Raw genomic sequence first — 19,281 nt, forward strand, 5'->3', positions numbered from 1 at the left:
GAATACCAAAAGAATAAACTGGATGGAATTTTTGTATTTATTGTATTAAGAAAATAATATACTTTACATCACAGTGCTTAATTAAATGTAATAAAAAAAATGTAAACTCAGGATTCTAGATAAAATTTAACTTGAAAACTTAGGGCTTCAAGACTTTTTAAAATTCACATCTTTTTTTTTTTTTTTTTTTTAATCAAAGTCACAGTCAGTCAGTTCACATAGCTCATATATGTAAGATTACTTGTAAATACCTGTTGATGCACTCCAGTGTTTGGTCTTTTTTTTCTTTTAAAAAGCCTAAATAACAAACAGACCAAGTGCAAAGGTAAGAGGTATTTTTTTTATTTGCGAAGAAACTATCTTTAGAAGTAATTTGCAAATCAGATTTCTGGAGTGCTTTAATAGATGTAAGGAAATATGCGGTATGGTACACGCTGACAATACCTTTCCCATGCCAAACCATATTTTTTCTTACAATGAAGTTCATCACGAGCTTCTCGATGAATGAGCAAGCAGATGAAATAGATCACATAAAAATACGGTAGAATATGATTAAACCCTGCAGAACAAAGTGAAAAAAAAAACATTTTACAAATAGCAAGAACACCCCCCCACACACCCCACAAAAAATTTTGGCTCTTAGGAGTATGTACTAAACTGGTGACACGTTCCTGCTCAGGACTGAAGCATCTTTTACTTGTAAAGAATCAAATACTAAGCAGGATAGTGAGAGTGCTGTGTAACTTGTTTTAAAAAGAGGTGGGGAAAGATCAACAAAAGGACAAAAATAATCTGTAAAAATCAGATTCTCAAAATCTGCCCACTTCACCCTTGCTGTAGATGAAGCTGGTCCACACCTGCATCCTTCAGGCAGCTGAACGCACAAGCCCAAAGTCCTGGCAGCCCTGAGCTGCGATGCCTCAGCCCCCGCCGGGCTGTGCCCGTTTTGGCCTTAGCTGCGGACCTACAGCTCTGCCCAGAGCTCAGCACTTGCCCCCGGCCTGGCTCCGTCCCCTTCCAGGAGCTCAGTGCTTAGCTCATGCCGCTGCCACAGGCTTCGCGTGCCTCGTTCTCACGCAGGGGACTCGCTGCACGCGTTCTAGTACGCGCTAATTCAGTGCTGTCTATTTTTAATTAAAATCCAAAATAAGACTAACCCAACACCCAAACCCCAGCATCCCGTCCCAGCTGATGCTCCTGGTCAGGGCCTTAGTCGCTGCGTTAGAAGCCGCGCTCCAGAGGGGCTCCCTGGGCCTTAGTCTTTCATCAGGCCGCAGGAGGTGGGCCCTGCCGAGGGGTATGGAGTCACTCTGCCTCGGAGCATCTGTTGTGCTCGTTCCTGTGCTCTCAGGGAAGGCTCACGTCCCCTTCAGGTAAAGGGGGGGCCCTACACAAAAAGATCTTTCAAATTTCAGTGAACGCTGGCAGGACTACCATGACCAGATTTATTTTCCAAAACTCTTTTTATTCTTTTAATCCCTCACTAAGGATCAGGACTCAAACTCCACAAAGACTCCTCAATTTCCCCCAGGTATAAAATTTATGAAAATCAAAGAGTGTTCAGTAATAAAAATTTCAAAACTAGAGCTCTTCCTCTGCGTTTGATCACATAAATGCATTTTTGATGTATTTTGTTTAAAGTCTTTCCCCGTATGTGGGAGCTCCCGTCTCCAGCGTTCTTTGGGAACTGCCTTTAAAAACACCACAGCACAGCTAATACCCTTAAAAATGAAGGACTCATTAGCAAACAAGGCCCACTGCTACTGCATGAGTAAGGATCAGAAGTAATTACTGCATGAGTAAGGATCAGAAGTAATTGACAAATCAAATTACTTCTACAGTAAGATGTAAGTAACAGAAGCTAACAAGAAAATAATGTTACATCAAGCTTGCAACATAAAATATTTGACTTTAATTACAAGCTTTTAGTATCTAAAACATTTAGCACTTTGCACTTGAAACTAAATCAAATGCCAAATGTACAAATGTATTTTGATAAACAGCACTTTTGCTCCAGGAACTTACCACAGGGCAGAGACCATGCTAGAGCCATGATGATGTCACCAAGGTAATTAGGATGACGAACAAAACCCCACCAACCTGTGACAAGCAGCCCTTTTCCAGTTGCAGTGGGTATAACTTTCAGATCTGTGAATAGAGTATTGTAGACAACATAATAATTGAAATGTTTATTTAAATAATACAGAGACACTGTATAGCAATTGAACAATTCAAAAATGTACTTACAGGCCAATTTAGGATCTGAAGGATTCCTTCGGAATTTATTTTTCTGATGATTTGCGCTACGGAATATGTAATACCCAATACCTGAAAATAAATATTTTTATTTCGCATTTTCAGTATTTTCCACTGTTTTCTTTGAACAAAGATATTCAGATGATCACTGTCATGCTTACTACATCAGTTCTCAGACTTCTAACAAAATTTAAATGTTACTGGAACTCTGCAATCCATAGGCTCTTAAATGTTAATGACTACACTTATGATTGTGGTGAAGTTTAACCTTCACCATTGGTTTTACATTCACATCTGACTTACTAATAACACTGAATTTGAAATTCATAGAGAAGTTCACAAAAAGCCAGGTGCAGCAGTTTCAGATTAGCAGAATAACAGGCTGCTAATAGAGCTGCAGAGTGCCTACCCCATAAACTGACCATCTCATCACAAGTAATATTAAAAGAACCAGGTAAGAAAGTGCTAACTATTTTTGAAGTTCTTTGTTCACTCTACTTTGCAAGACAAAGAATTGAACACTGTCGTGTTTACAATTAAATTTTTGGTTTAGGTTTATTGCCTAGTTAAAAGGGGCAAACGAGAAGCCCGTACTGCTACTACTTCGACATTCCCCCAAATGCAGAATTCTTTCCTAAAGCACTTAGATAAAAAAAAAAAAAAAGATCATTTCTGTACGTCACATCAGCTGAATTTATGTCTGCAGGCATCGGGGAAGGAGATGCAAATTGCAAGACATGTTTCTGAACTCTTTTCCCCAAGAAAAGAGTAGCATGGCCAACAAGTTGCTGATTTTCTGTAAGAATTACTTGCAATAGGAAGCAGTGTTTTCCCAGATTGACTTTTAAGAGGCATCTGCTACACTCTGTTAAATAAATACTAAGTTACTTCTGCAGTTCTGCATATAATCCATTGAAGAATGCCTCTCAAGAGAACAAATCAGACTTGGGCATTTACCCTTCATTTTATAAAATGCAAATTTGTTACATTATTTGCATTAAACAATAGCCAAACAGGATTCTGCCACGTGTGGTACTACAGAAAATACGACCAATGCATCCTAGCTAAAGTTTCACCTTGCAACTCAAAAAAAGAAAATCTGTACCTTCAGTAACAATGAAGTTTACTGTAACTTACAATTCAGAATAGTAATTGCAGAAGCAGCAGGCCACGAAACTGCAATAGGGTGATGGACTAAATAGAAGGCTTGCAGACTGTAGACAAATGGAACCCACACCAAATCTCCAAATGCCAGCATGAATCCAAATCCATCGTGGGTAATATCCATTGTAGTCAAAACGGCTTCCTAGAAACAAGGAGAAAGAAACTGAGAATTCAAAAAGCCTCATTGTTTTAACATTTTAATTAGGAATGGTAACAGGTTAATGCAGGCGTGAAGACTCACTTACCTCATTCCAAAGAGCATCCAACACATAAAGAAGCTGAAAGCTGTTCACCAGTATCATCGACAGAGATGGCATACTTTGATTCTGTACCTTCATCTCAGCCAAGAGCATTGCCAAGTTGATAATGACCTAATAAAAAAATACTATGAATACTGTACTGCAGGTCTTCCCTGTGAACATAAAAGTGTTCTTTTCTCTTACGTTAGAGGAAATTTTAATACAGATAGTTTTGACTGAGAATTAAGTTTTAAAAAAGTAACAACCTATTTCACAAACTACAGTTACCAACTACAGTCCAAAGGCTGTACTCTCAGCATATGAATACTTAAGAAGGGTCCTATTTCCTGCACAGCAAAGCAACTAGAGCACAGAAACCTTTTTCATATGACCAGAAATGGTCAGTGTAACATCTGTTAATGTGAAACTGATTTTAAGTACTTTTTTTCCCCTGTAATAATCAAACAAATGGAATAAAAACAAATAACATTATTGACTCACCCAGCCAATCAGTCCTGGACGCAATTCACAGAAGTATTTGAGGTCAAAACTGCCAATACGAGGATTTAATTCATGTCCAGTAAAGAAATCATAAACCAAATACCCTACAGATAAAACATACTCCTGTTAGTGATGCTCTTCTCTCTTATCCGCCACTGCGCTCCCTATGAAGTGGTAGCAATTTTATTCCCAATTTAAAGTTCTCTTACTATATCAAATAGCATTAAGCTTGGCAAGAAAAATGCAAGACTACATGCAAAAAGCATGAAGCAAAGCTAACTTACATTTTAAGAGACCTAAACAGCCTCAACAATTTATTTATTAGAAGGACTGAGTAGTTTAGAAGTTAACACAGTCTAATTTTTTCCTGACATTTGTTCCTTCATTTTCAGATTTTTACAACTTTTCCTTCTATCCTGTTTTACTCCGAGCGTGACAATTCCTCTGGCAATGGCAATGACCTGTCCATCCAAAGAGGTGGACAAAAAGGAAAATGCTATAGCTTGATCTCAGGATACCCCGCGCTGAGTTAGCGAGTACCAAGCACAGAACGCCACCACGCCACTTCCAAAGACCAGAACTGTACTTTTGAAAGAAAATAAAATTTATGATCACTGCGTTATTTCTACACCCATACACACACACCCCGCACTGCCTGAACGTTTCATTTTAATTCACCAAGTATTTTGTCCAGAGGTTTTTTTCTTATCTACCGTTACAATTTTTAAAAGCAGTTGATTTAACATTAAACTCGAAACATGGATCCGTTTCGCTAAACGTGCTTAAACTAGGCTTAAGCCAAGGCTACAACTATTATTACTGTAATTATTTTGAAAAAAAAAAAGAAAAACTCTACACATGCTGTTTCTGGAAAAGAGGGGACTGGGAAGCTATCTAGACAATCTTTTAATCTTTAGAAACTGGTATCTCCTCCTACAGCTAGAGGACTAGGCCTCTTCAAGGTATTTTGGAGTAAGTTATGCAAAACAATCCAAATAAACTTTTAAGCATTTTACAGAATCTCTGCCTGAATTAAAAGATAATGATTTTCAATATCAATTTAATACTGGTACAAAGGAAAAGTCAGAGTATTATTATAACAAGCCCTAAACTTACCTAGGTGTGACCTAGCTTTCAATTTCAAAAAAAACCTAAGAATTGGAAAGAAACTAGCCAAGGTACTTCTAACTCACCAGAATTTCCACCTGGTGCTAGGTCTTCCTCTGGTGCTTTCAGGGACCGAAGATACAGATAAATGCTCAATCCCATAGAAAAAGTTGCAGCCGATACCGCAAATTGCATGAAGTGATCGTAAAGATAGAGAAGTTCAAATTGAAAATACATTAAAGTTCCAATAGATACCGCAGTCAAAACAAAAGCATAAAATCCTAAAAGAAGTAGAAAAAAACGTATTAGCAAAATAAAAATTATTCTTAGTAGAAGCTATGCAGTCTGGTCCTTCTGCATCTTCACTTCCTCCAAGATCTGTTGTTTGTCTGTATTCCAGTACAGTTGTACACATCCCACAGGCTTTAGTTCAGATTTCTGCAGCATGGCACAACACAGTCTGTGCCCTGAAATTTCCTTACTTCTCATCAAAACGACAAACGGCAGGCAGGCTCTGAGCATTCCTTAATTATTACACAAATATAGGATCCAGTGTTGAAATTCTAGTGGAATACTAGAAAATGACAGCAAGTCACAATAGCTTATCAGCAGAACAGCTCAGAGCTTTTCTTCCGCAATTATTTGTCTTCATACATTCCTTGAAAATGATACTGGTAATTAAGTATTAAAAAACCCTAGAGTCAAAACTTGAGTACAAAACTTCTGTACTTTGAGGGTACAAAATCAGTGCAACGGAATAATGTCCAAATACAAGCAGTCAGCTTTATGCAGCTATCACATAGGCATGTGCAATGAGCACTTCCCTCAAGGAAATGTTCAGAGCTTCTTTGAGAATTAGCCTTTGAAGCAGCACAAAGATGACATCTGTTACCATCCAAATCATGTAGACTATTTCCTCCCTTTATTAAGATGTGGAGAAAGGACTTTGCCACTACTGAAAACAGAAGTCCAACACTAAAATCTTATGATGCAGCCCCAACACGATCCATTTCTGTAAGATGCAGTTTACACCGCTTCTCTGATGTACAGCCCTATTCCACCTTACAAATGTGACACCTCACTAGATCATTGCAACCCCCTATTCAGCTCATCAACACAGCGTGTAAGTTCCATTACCACTGGACAGTGTTCAGTGCTAGCCTGGAAGATTCAGTCCTGCACCTGAGAGGGATTTAACTCTTACTGAACAATACACTTTTCTGTTAAAGCCCCAGGAAGCAGCACTGCTGGTGTGTGTTAAGCCACACGCTAAACTTAGATGAGAAATTCATTTTGTTCTTTGGAAGTAAACTCGGATCCAAACAAAGACTCAAAACTGTTCTTTGCCAGGAAAGAACATAAACATTTAAAATCAATTGTAACAAACTTGTATTAGCCTGTGAATCAGAGACACCTGAGAATAAGACAAGCAAGACTCAGGGGTAGGGAGAGTATCCTCTTCTGACCGCTAGTCTCCTCTGAAACGACAGTTCTCGTTACATGAGCATTTCTAAGGCTTCTGAAGCGACTGCCCTCATTTAGCAGTTACGCACAGCAATAGGACAGGTGTCCCTCAAAAGCAGAACCAGATGCAGAGTGGGTGCCTTGAACTGAGTAACGCCTCACTCTTGGGACACTTAAAGCTTGATCATTGCTAACTTTCCTGTCCTAGAAATGGCTCATCCTATTTTATGATAAATTTACACAGATACCTGGTTTAAACGGAATTCATCTTCCGTTATTTGTATCTTTATCTTATAGTACTGAGCACTGCAAATTAGATAATGGTATCAAATTTCAGCACGAGCAACTGCAGCTTGCTTACCGTTTATCCTGTACTGAAGTTTCCGTCCGTTTGAGAGTGGCAGGCCTTCTACAACCTGGGAAGAATAAAACAGTAACATCGCAACAAGGTACTTTCTGGGGAGACAGTGGGAGAGAGGCTTCTCTGCCACACACACATTGAATCAAGGTAGCCAGTTGCAGGAATGCACATTCAACTCTGAAGATCATGCATCATTCTCAAAAACACATTTTGCATTTTAAAAGTAAAAGCATAACAGTTTCAAAAAGAAAAAAGAACAAAATCATCTCATTTTCTTTAACCAGCATCAAGAGAGCAGAGCAAATGCTCCTCTCAGTTTAAACATATATTGCTTCTATTCATTCTAGTGTTCTTTCAGAAGCTGGCAATATCCCTGAAATCACAAAAAATGACCAATACAGACCATTTACCTGATTGTACATATGGCTAGAATGGTTAGCAGCAACCTTCCAGAAGTGAAAATTACTTTTTAAAATATGTATGATCTTTCTTCCTTGGAACCAATGAGAAAGTCAGTATGAAAAGCACATCCAAACCATCTGCAGGGTTAAAGTCAGATAACTGAAATTCTTCTAGGATTCTACCATGCAAATTCCATCCATGCTCCGACCCTGAATTCCTAAGTAACATTTTCTGCATTTTCTACTGTAGGATTGTGGAATGCATAGCCAAAAAATTCTTAATAGCAAATTGTGCTATTTCTAACTTACAGAAACGCATAATAGCCATACTCCAGCTTAATACAGGAGAACAATTAATTTGTATTCAAAAGGACTTCATTAGGAATATACCCTCACTTCCAGCCTAACTCACAAATTAATCATCCATAAAAACACAACTGCTACTAAGTATCTTACCTTTCCAATTGGCAGTAAGTAGAACAGAGCTTGAAGGAAAAACCACAGAAGGAAGACACCAAACACCCTAGTCTCCCAAAGACTTTCCAGAGCTGGCAGAGGCGGCGGGAAGTTCATAAGGCTGGGGTCATCCTGTCTGCACATCAACAGCAGGTAGAACACCGTAGCGGGCAGAAAAAATATCATAGCGAAGGTCCCTGTAAACAGACACCATCCAATATTAAAAAATAAACATAGGAAGTAAAAAACTCATTTCAGCCCCACTAAAAAAGCTCTGTATTCACACTGCAGCAACGAGGAGGTTGTCATCATCCATTCCTGAAAGACAGCAGCACCCCCCCCACCACCCTGTAACGAGACAGAGACACTGCTCTCATCCCCATATGAGGTCACACAACCAAATCAAAGGGCCATATCTACTGCATCTCTTTAAAACTAAACACCCACAAATAATCGGCTCATCTTATTTCTACCCTGATATCCAGCTAAAATTTTATTTATCTGAATTTCACAACATTACATGTTTTAAATCTAGAGTAGGATGTTAAAATTATACTAAGCACAGTACTTCTATTATAAAAATTGCCTCTCTTTCCAAGAAACCCTATAAAGAATACTGCTGAATTTTAAACATCTGACTTATGAAAAAGTAAGAGGTTAGCTAGTTATTTCTGAATTAAATTTAGGAAATATTTAAATTTCACTGTGCAAGAGAAACTGATCATCACTATGTATCACAGGAGAACCGAGTGTAGTAATTGTTCTTTGGCTTCTACCAGTATCACTACAGAGTATTGGAAGCACCGTCACATGATGGACTCTGGCGTCTGGAATTGGAGTCAAAAAACGGGCAAAACAGTTCTTGACATGGCAGTATGGTCAGTAAGCAGAAATGTACCAGTAGTGATTTTTCAAATATTACTACAATTCGCACACATACCAATTCTTCCACCAAACTCTAGCTCCTCTGTTTTTGGTGATGGTTTTTGAATAGTTTTTACTGTCTCAAAAATCTTTTTTTCTGAATATATCTCTTCTTTTTTCTTTTCTTCTTTTCTTGGATGCAAGCTGTACTGATCAAGCACACGCTGTATTTCCAGGTCTGGTTTGAACTTTTGCTGATAATAAGTAATAAAAAAAAATAATTAAATAAAAACCCAAATATTTAAAGAAAAGAATCTCAGTGATTTTACCCCAGTACTTTATTCAGGAGATCAATATTCACTGCAAAACATCAACTTACAATGCATTCTCTTAAATGTATACACTGATAGGAAGAATCTGCTAAAACTGGCGTCACTGTTACCACTTAGGCCATGGTTACTTACACAGCCCCATTTCCGCTACAAGTCATCCATCCTCCTCCCTTCCCTTCCACCATAAAGCTTTGTGCGGTAACACAACAATCAGGATTAAAAAACTAATTTGGCTGAAAAAAATTATCCATCCTTACTCCCTTCTCAAATACAGATTTATTCACTTCAGCATTGCCAAGCAAACATTCACACCATGAAGAAGCATGGGAACAAACATAAGTAACTAGTGAGGGCTGGCTGGAAAAAAACCAAACAAGAAACCCAGCTCCAGTTCTCTCCCTTCCAAAAACATCATCTCCCTCTCCCCTGACCATAGATGGCTGAACAGTAAAAACATTTAAACTTCAAGTTTTATGTTACATTCTAACTTCTCCTTGATTATGGTATTGCTTTTTCTAGTGATTTCTGAGAAAGCTAACGTAGTATGCAACATCAAACTAGAGTACATAAAACGTTCTTTTGGGTCATTACCTCTAAGATTTTGCAGGAAGTATCGTTTCTTTCTGTACTGTCAGGTTCACCATTGTATCTTCTGGTGTTGTTCTCATTCAGTTTCTGGTAAAAAAACAAAAGCATAATTTTATTTTTCTGAAAATAAGATCAGCATTAATTACCAGTATATAACAAATGATTAAGAACAATTTAACAGTTCTGTTTATTTCATCTGCAACTGCTTCTGTTTTCACCATGTGAAAACAAATGTTTCAGTAGCTGAAGCACAGCTTCAGCTCATAAACAGAGGAAGAGAACACATTTTAAAAGGAAGATTTTTTTTTAAATGAGCAGTAAAAACAAGAGATAAAATACACTTTCCAAGTTGTTTTAAAACTCACTGGTAGGAAGCACCAAATACAAACATATGGGTAACTACCAATTCTATTAGGAAAGCAGAGGAAATTTTCATGTTCCAAGTGACAAACACTAGGCAGGGCTATGAAAGGTTGGTTTTCCACTAAATATCTTTATATAAAAGAAATATATCACCAAGAAAAAAGAAGCTCAATTTAACATTCTTCTCCTCCAAAAATTCCTTTAATATGAGTCTTGCTTTCATGACTCTGGGAAGATCCCACTCAACTCTTTAACTTTAGCTTTGTTGAAAAAGATCACATTCCATCATACAATAACTAATAGATCAGTCCTAATCCTCAACTAGAAGCAGAAAAAACACTATCTAAACACTAAATACATGCTAACCTTTTTGACCAAAGTAAAGTTTAACTATTGGCTACAAATTACTTAAAACGAGCATGTAGTCACAGGCTCACTGGTCACTGGATCACACAGCTCAAAGTAGTTTACTCCAAACAAAATCCAGAGTAACTTCAGTGCCAAAAAATGCTCCGAATGGTCACAATTTAACCAAACTAAAACTAATCAGTTTTCAATAGATTAGCAAAAGGCATTTCCAATACTAAGGTCTGTCTCAGACATGTATCACTTGAAGCTATCTAAATAGTACAAGAAATACTGTTTGCCTCTTAGTACAGATATATCACCTCTATTATTCTTCACTTACAGAATAGCAGAAATGTTTTTAATATTCAATATAATCTTCACAAAAAAAAAGCTGAGAACAAACATGCTAAATTGCAGCTAGAAAACCTAAATTTGATGCAATTACAAATTCTCCCAGGATAGTTTTTATAATGAACACAGTTCTGCACCATTATCAGGCATATATTTTCCAGCCCTAAATTCTGTAGCAATTCTTTTACATGTTATCAATTACTGTTTTAATGAACTAAATATGAAAACAACATTCATTTTATTTCAAATTCTAATACCTACCAGTTATGTATTGATCAATACTTCTTAAAAGGAGGCTAAGTTCCTCATTTTACAAATGGGGGCATATGGCTAGCAAATGACTTTAATATTAAAAAATTCTTATTCATGTTTCCTTGAATTCTGAGAACTCTACAATCCCAACAAATTCAAATGGAACATAACAACATGTGTTTACATTTCCAGAATTTCCTCACAGCCAGGTAGGCTAGGAATAGTATCTTCTAAGGAAAAAGGCAGTTCTGAAGTATTTTTGCAGCTGACTATGTTGCTGAGGGAACACAAAGTACAGGGGGCTTCTACAGCAAGAAACTCAGGAAAGAGCAAAAAAATGTTTTAAAAGGTAACAGGAACAAACAAACAAACAAAAATACCAGGAGAACTAAGTTGGTTTCCTGAACAGTTTTCTTTTTGTCATCTTTACGTTCTCTACTTTGGGAGGAAGAACGACGTCTGCCTTTTGCTGGCCGCCCTGGAGACCTAGATCGAGATCTGCTAGCACTTCTTCTGGAAGGAGAACTTGAAGACGACTGGCTTTTCCTGTGCTTGAATGATGATTGTGACTGAAAAATGAGAGGGGAAGAAAGTAAGTGTTTTATAGAAGTGATCTTATCCAATGGTCTTCTATTTCTGGTTAAGTACTGGCATAGCTGCAAACAAAATGATAGCTTTAGTTACTTCAGATCTTTTAATTATTGTAAAATTGATTGCAAACTTGGGCCAAGTACAGAACACACACAGAATCATATTCTTTCTTCTTAAAGAGGTAAACAGTGTCCATACAATACTGCCAGATTGGTAAATTGCTTGTATTGTCACAGTGGGTTTCTTTTTTGTTTTTTTACATTTTCTGAAAATACCGGTGAAAATAAAGAGCAGTACCTTCAGAAATCTTATCTCAGACATTACAAAGAACAATTTTAGAAATTTTTTTTTCGGGGGATGAAGACCCTGGCATGGAGGGTCTACAGAATTCTGTCCAATTTCTTTTACTCATGCTGTACAAGGCTCTCAAAGAGCAACTACAGCACATTCATTTTGTTAGCAACATACAAATAACCCTGTCTTAGTAATTGTTGACAAATTTTGACAATTTCTGTCAAAGTTACAGAAATTAGGATTTGGATGTAAACTATCAATGTGATTATCAAGCTAATAAAGCTACCATCCTCATTTATATATATGGCTATAAAGAATACTACCATTTCATCTACTCAGCTTTACTAATACAATATTTGGCGTGTCAAGATGCAATGATACGTAAAAGACAACACAAATCAATCTAGAAAAAATAAATCAACTACAGATGTGACAGCTGATTTCATAAGCAATTTCCCCCCCAAAACATGTATTTTAACTACTTTGTGAAGTTTACAATGTTATTGTTCCAATTTAAAAATTCCACAGTACAATTTTTACAAGGCACCACTCTACTAGGTTCTTTACTGCAAAGAAAGGTGTTTTCTTGAGTTAGCTAAGCGGTAAGCACCAAGTAATCAAGTTAGCAAAGTCTAAAGAAAGAAGTAGTTTGTCTAGCTGAAAGTAGGAACATTTTTTCCCCCAAAGAAAAAGCCAGTTACAGAACACGTACAGTGTCACCAAAATGCAAAACTGCAGTTAATATAAGGAATTTTAAGTAAATTTTAAACAGGCCTCAACACAGGCCATTAAAAATAAAAATAATAATAATAAAAAAACAAACTACACAGCCTATAGTGAACATTCAGATAGCCTTTTCTCCATGCATTATCACATTTCAAACTGAGGTAAAACTTGTATGCATACTAAGGCATTTATTTCTAACAGAAATTAAATAACATAAAGATTTGTAAAGCGACTCAAATATGTATGACATTTTCCTTTTTCTGAGCTCCCCTGCTATCACAAAAAGAACAAACTATCTTAAGAAATCTTTGGGGAAATTAAAGAAGTGCAAGCTATTCACAAATATTTTAAGTATATACTTAAAGGGAACACGCTATTTACAGTGATGCTTAACTACAGGCTTGCGTTTGTTTTCTTAAAGTAGAAACTCACATTAATATCAACCCTGTAATTATCAGCTTTTTAAGCTATGTGAAAACAATTCCTCACGAACAATCATGCTATGAGAATTCGTGAAGAACTATTGTTTTCCAAATGCATCAGTCGTTTTTTCAATATAAATAAAACAGTCACACTTCCTTATAAATAGGGCCAGCATTCTGAACTTCTACTTCAGAGGTTGCATACCCACGTTAGCATTTAGCACCAGTTCCTTGAAGGCACAATTATGAAAAAAAACTTGCAAAATGACTGTCCAATTATAAATTTTAGCTTTACCAGCATCACAAAAGTCAGTATAATCTTCCACTGGAAATAATGCTAGTTTTATGCATGTATACTCACCCTTATATCACTTTCTTTCAACTCAAGTTCAGTCCCATCTTTGTACTTAACAGTATAAAGGTGAGTAACATCGTTGTAACCAGTCACTTGTACTTCATAGTAGAGGACACTTCCTGGCCAACGACCCATCACCACCTCACCATCAGCAAACCTCCGGTTTGGCATTTTCCGAAAGGAACCTTTGGAAAATAAATGAATTAGTTAACAGGACAGCTAAAAATTAGACTTAACAATTAGCTACAAAATGTTCTTCATCTTAAATAAGCAAAAAGTTACCTAAAAATAGAGAAGCAATGATCTGTTTTTCATATAAATATTAAACAAAAGAAACAGGCTTAAAAATACAACAAAGATGATTCATGTTTGATGTTATGAACAATGTTCTACTTCTATCATTAATCAAATACTCGTCTAGATGCACTATGATGTACAATCTCCATCATCAAAGATCATTAAGAGCAGGCTAAACAAATATTAGACAAAAACTACATAAATATAGTTGACCATGCCTCGAGGAAGAATAGTAAGTTAGATTAACTCTAAGTACCCCTCTCTACCTCTCTTTTCTTGATTTTTTAAAATGATTTCTAAACATATGTAAAAATACAATGTTCCTAACCTAGTCAGTGTACACTTCAGCCACATTACATACTTTCTAGGAATTGTTATATTAAACACTCAAAAGCTAGGTAACATCACAAATTGGGCTCCTGGTCTGGAGGGAATTTTTTATTTTTTCCATCTATTTAGTACAAGGCATTTAATGCCCTTCTGCAGGATGCTGTAAGGAAAAAACATACGGTGTCAAGAGTAATGTCCTGTAGAACTGAATTCTATCCTTGTCTGTGCCTTGTCGACTTCTACTTGACACTAGCAAACACAGTCTAAGTAACCTCTACAGTTGCTCTGCTATACAGCAGTGCTGGAGAATCACAATTGCAACTATATAAAGTTCCATGTAATACTTTTCAGATTGCCTTATAATACATCATTATCACAGAATCGTAGAATGGTCGAGGTTGGAAGGGACCTCTAGAGATAATCTAGTCCAACCTCCCTGCTCAGCAGGGCCACCTAGAGCATGTCAGACAGGGTTGCATCCAGGCAGGTCTTGAATATCTCCAGAGAAGGAGACTGCACAACCTCTCCCGGCAACCTGCTCCAGGGCTCCGTCACTCTCACAGGGAAGAAATTCCCCCTCACGCTCAGGCGGAACTTCCTGTGCTTCAGTTCCTGCCCATTGCCTCTTGTCCTGTCACACGGGACAACTGAAAAGAGTTTGTCCCTGTCCCCTTGACACCCTCCCTTCAGGTGCTTGTACACATCGAGAAGATCCCCCCTCAGTCTTCTCTCCCCCAGGCTGAAGAGGCCCAGCTCTCGCAGCCGTTCCTCGCAGGGCAGGTGCTCCAGCCCTCTGATCATCTTCATAGCCCTTCGCTGGACTCTCACTAAAAACCTCCATCATCTGAAAATAGGTATCCGTAGTAGAAGATACTTCTAACCTCAATTCTGTAACTTAGATCTCCATGTACAAAATGAGGGCATCTTACAAGTTCAAGGCAAAGTAGAAATAAACTTTATACACTATTATCATTGTATGATCACAGGAACATAAGAACTTAGAATAAGAAAAGCAGCAAATACTGGTTTTGGTTGTCAAAACAGTCCAACTTCTCTGTTGCAAATAAGATGTGAAGCCACATAAAATGAGGTGAAAACAAATATTTAACGAGATACTCATTCACTACACATTAACTAACCTGCAATGAAAAGCTGGATTCTTTGGCAAAAAATACACTGTTAATACGCAATCACAGCCCATCATAATGTATGTGGGGGATGGGGCTAAGTCATCAACTTTCATTCTGTCATTTCCTGGGGCTGCTATGGTTCTTAGATTTTAGGTCTGTGAAGCATTTTAAATTATAAAAGAAGAAAGTAAGAAACTCAGCAAAATTCCCTCTTGTGGATTTTATTGCTAGTCAAACAGAAAGATCTAGTCAAATTGCTAATGCTAAGCAGAAAGACCCTTTGCTGACTAACATCTGAAGGACTGAAAAAAGTTTTTGCTTCACTGCTGTCTGCCACTTAAAAAACGATCACCTCTCCAAACTTACGGTTCCATTCTGCGCTTCCATAGCTACAGGCTCTCCCAGCTCATCTCTCTGATACACAGAGTTTATTGCCTCAGTTTTATTTTACTTTCTTATTCATTCTTAATTCCCACTCATCTGACTCTGTTTTATCCCAATCAATTGAACTCCCTCAGATTCATACCAGTCCTTGTTTCTAACCACATGAAATGCAATTTCCACATTTTCATTTGAAATTCTCTTCCATTCTCTCCCTAGCCTCTTCCTTTTTTTTTTTTTTTTTTTTTTTTTTGGGGGGGGGGTCTGCCCTCATTCTCCAAACTATAGTTCCAGTTCCCCATCTCCATCTCTGGGCTCAAGAACTGATTTCAGTTCCCCATCTCTGTCCCCTTATCCAGTTTTCTCACCCAAAAGCCACTTATTTAGATCCACTACTCCTTTTCCACCAGCCTCTTTCATAGTTCCAGCTTATTCACCCTCCTCCAAACACAGTCCAAATACCAGCTCCTCTCCCAAATCCAGTCATGTTTCACCAGATGTCATGATCTGTTCTAGCCCTTCATTTCCTCTTTGCTTCTTTACTTCCTACATTTCTGCTAAATGTTTCATCTCTTGACCTGGACTGGCTCAGACATCATCTGTAAACCCAAAGTCTGTCCATGAATGAGCTGCCAGATCCTACAGCAAAGTTATCAAGAACAGAATCTTTGGAATTTAACTCCTTTAAAGCAAAATAAAACAAGTATCAGAAAGAAGTCACTACTAGGGACATGCAAACTAGGTTTTAAGAGCTTTACAATTAGATATAGATTTTGGTACTGTTTTACAGGGATAAAAATACAATTCTCCTCCAGACTTCAAAACAAGAACACAAACACTAAAACAGCTCCAAGAAAAGGTAACCTGATCATTTTATTCTCTTTAAAGGCAAAAAACTCCCCTTCTCTTCAACTTGGTTCTCAAAATCAGCAAAAGTTGAAGTTAAAAAAAAATCTGTTTGAAGCAGCCGAAATTTAAAAAATGCTATTATGTAATTCAGCCTGAGATAGATGTCTGAGAGACAAAATTGAAATGAAAAAGTAACTTTAAGTAACTGAAAACGTTGTGTCTAAAAAGTAATGAACAATCTTAGCAATAGAAAGATCTACTTATTTTTCCAATTATTTTCTAACTTATTAATACTTAGCAATGAGATCAAACCTTAAATGCAAACAGTAAGTATTACTTCTTACTCTATCAAAAATTATGACTTTCGCATGCACCAATGCACCTCCTGTAAGGGAGGCTTGCAAATCTCACTCCCCATTTCCCACTTCAAAAAGCTACCCCTTTTAAATGCAGCCCTTGTGTCTTCAGATAACAGAAGTCATTACTGACATCAAAAAATATATATGTATTCTTGTAGAAATAAGAAACCTAAACAATGTAGTTTAAAAAAAAATCACATTTTGGGTTTATGACTTTTTCAGACACTATATAGATGTCCCTGATAATAGTCAGTGTATCAGAAGGCGTCAACTTACTGTAAATTAACAAGCCTACACAGGTGTACAGTGTATCAGGCTTCACAATATGTATCTAATTGAGTCCAAAATAAAAATTACTTCATACAATGAATCCTGTACAGTACTGATATCCGACTCCAGGTAATCTACACTCACTTTCTCTTGAAGTGAAATTTACGTTTTCTGCACCATTAAACTTTTCCTTTCGGATCTCAGGATCTAAGGAAACGGCTCAAAATGATTTCATATCCTAAGCTAAACAAGTTTTTGATACAGAGCTCTCTGGAGTTTAAAAGCTGATCAGGAAGAAAAGCTACTGACTCAACTGGGAATGAAATGATTTAAGAGAAACATGCCAGTGAAACATCCTGCCCCACACGTCCATTTCTGGCCTTCCTTAATAACCTTATTAAATGTGTGGAAAAGTGCTTTATTCCAGTTAAAAAAAGGAAAAAAATTGCTAGCTTGCAGTCACTAGAAGATCATATCACATCATCATATCTAGATGCACATTTTAAAGAAGAAATTAAAAAAAGAAAAAAAGTAAATGGGTCTTTCCTAATTAGAAGAGTTGTGAAAAGATCAGATAAATCCAGCGTTTCTAATTGTTAATTCAAAAGTCTAAACGCAGTAGATAATATTGTGTATGTCTGAGGAATAAGTCGGTTAAAATCAAGAAAGGAGTAGTATTTATCCATCAGAAAAATCAATATTGATAGTGAAGACTAGCAGGACATAGCTTCCTATAAGGAAAGCTACTACTGAATTCACCAGAGATTGAACTGGGATCACCAGGATTCATTCTGGATCTTTAGCTTTTTATCTCTGCGATGGTGTTAGCATCTACCATTGTTCAGGCTTGGCTCAGATAAGAGCCAAAGTAAAGCTGCGACATCGAAACCGTACATAAAGAAGCATCAAGGTGAAGCAGAAACCTCTCAGCCTTCACAAAGCCGATCTTCAGGCAGGCAGGCAGGCAGAGCCGTTCTCTTTAATAAACCGGCTTTGACCGCGGAACCCTAGAGCGGAGATGAAACGCCAGGGAGCTGCGCTCCCCCCGCCTGGGCGGAAGGACCCGCGCGGGGGCGGGGGGGCGGGCAGCCCCGCCCCCCGGCGCCCCGCCCCCCGTCCGAGACCTGGCGCGCGGCCTCGGCAGCGGGGGGGGGAGGGGCAGGCCGCGCACAGGGCCGCGCGGGCGAGGCCGCCCCCCCGCGCCTGCGGGGCGCCCCTCCGCCGCATCGGGCCCGGTGTCGCGGGCCCGGGCGGGGCGAGGGGGAGGTGTTGAGGAAGAGGAGGGGCTGTAGCGACCCGAACAAAGCGGCGGAGCGCAGCAGCGAGGACGGCGCCCCACAACCGACACCCCCCGGCCCCCGCACACGGCCCGGGCGGCGTCGGGGGAGCGGCTCGGCGGCCGCCCGCTCCGCGGTCCCCGGTGAGCGACGCCTCAGCAAGGCCGCGGCCCGCCGCCCGCGCGTGGGGGCGGAGAGAGGAGGCGGCGGCGATTGGCCGGAGCGCTTCCCCCCGGGAGAGCCGCGGAAGGGGTGTGTCCCGGCCTCCGGCTGCCCCGAGGCCGCCGTGCCCTTACCTGGCGCCCGCCCGCACCGGGCCGGGCAGGAGGCGCCTCACGCGGAGCAGCAGGACCGGGGCCCGAGCGCGGCGCTCTGCAGCAACGGGAACAACCGCCGCGAGCGACGGTTACGGGCGCGCAACGTTCCACCCTCGCCCCGCCCCTTCCCGCCGCGGCCCGGCGCCAACCTCGCCCATTGGCCGGCACGCGCCGTTTGAATCGCGTGTGGGCGCACGCCATTGGCTGCCGCGCCGTGGCGCGGTCCGGGCGCCCGGGCCCCCCGCGGCGCGCAGGGGAGGTGACGCCGCGGCGCCTGTGGTAAACAAACCAAAATGGCGCAGCGGCGCGCGCGGGCGCTGTTGGGCGCCCGGAAGCCCGCTCGGTTTGAGGTAACGCTTCCAGGCAGGACACCCGCCTTCCTGGCACGTTTAGCAATCAGGAAACCGAAGCAATCGGGTTGTGAAAAGGTCTGCAAGGCCCCAGTGAATACCTCTTAAAAAGCAAGGGCGATTATTTTGCTTTTGAACTCGTTCAACTGTTGGACGCTGAAACCGTTAAATCCTTCAGTCACAAAAATTTTGAAAGGTTTTGCACGTCCTTCACTGGCTTTTCATTCCCTTCAAATTCCAATACCTGTTGTCAGGCTAGAAAGTGAACTGTCAAAGCTTCACAATT

At 39.4% G+C, this 19,281-nt stretch overlaps 1 protein-coding gene across 1 annotated transcript; it reads right to left on the reverse strand.

Annotated features, from left to right (window-relative positions):
* Positions 1 to 234: 234 nt before the first annotated feature.
* LBR (lamin B receptor) lies at positions 235 to 18,749 on the reverse strand. Its single transcript, XM_062571587.1, has 14 exons — positions 18,625 to 18,749; positions 13,442 to 13,620; positions 11,428 to 11,616; positions 9,737 to 9,820; positions 8,890 to 9,067; positions 7,950 to 8,146; positions 7,093 to 7,147; positions 5,354 to 5,548; positions 4,161 to 4,264; positions 3,666 to 3,791; positions 3,394 to 3,562; positions 2,248 to 2,328; positions 2,026 to 2,148; positions 235 to 559 (listed from the first exon to the last, which is right to left on the reverse strand). Exons 2-14 carry the CDS (start codon positions 13,604 to 13,606, stop codon positions 399 to 401), a joined length of 1,827 nt encoding a protein of 608 aa, XP_062427571.1. The 5' UTR covers positions 13,607 to 13,620; positions 18,625 to 18,749; the 3' UTR covers positions 235 to 398.
* Between the last annotated feature and the right edge of the window lie 532 nt (positions 18,750 to 19,281).

Source organism: Rhea pennata, chromosome 3 (assembly GCF_028389875.1).
Source record: "Rhea pennata isolate bPtePen1 chromosome 3, bPtePen1.pri, whole genome shotgun sequence".
Lineage (NCBI taxonomy): Eukaryota > Metazoa > Chordata > Aves > Rheiformes > Rheidae > Rhea > Rhea pennata.

What these genes read in the sequence shown, in the direction of transcription:
- LBR (XM_062571587.1), bottom strand. Translation starts at nt 13,606, where the DNA reads ATGCCAAACCGGAGGTTTGCTGATGGTGAGGTGGTGATGGGTCGTTGG. An exon ending in GTCCAGGACTGATTGGCTGG is followed by an intron (nt 3,792 to 4,160) that starts GTGAGTCAATAA and finishes TTTTTTTATTAG; the next exon opens with GTCATTATCAACTTGGCAAT. An exon ending in TGGATGCTCTTTGGAATGAG is followed by an intron (nt 3,563 to 3,665) that starts GTAAGTGAGTCT and finishes CCTTGTTTCTAG; the next exon opens with GAAGCCGTTTTGACTACAAT.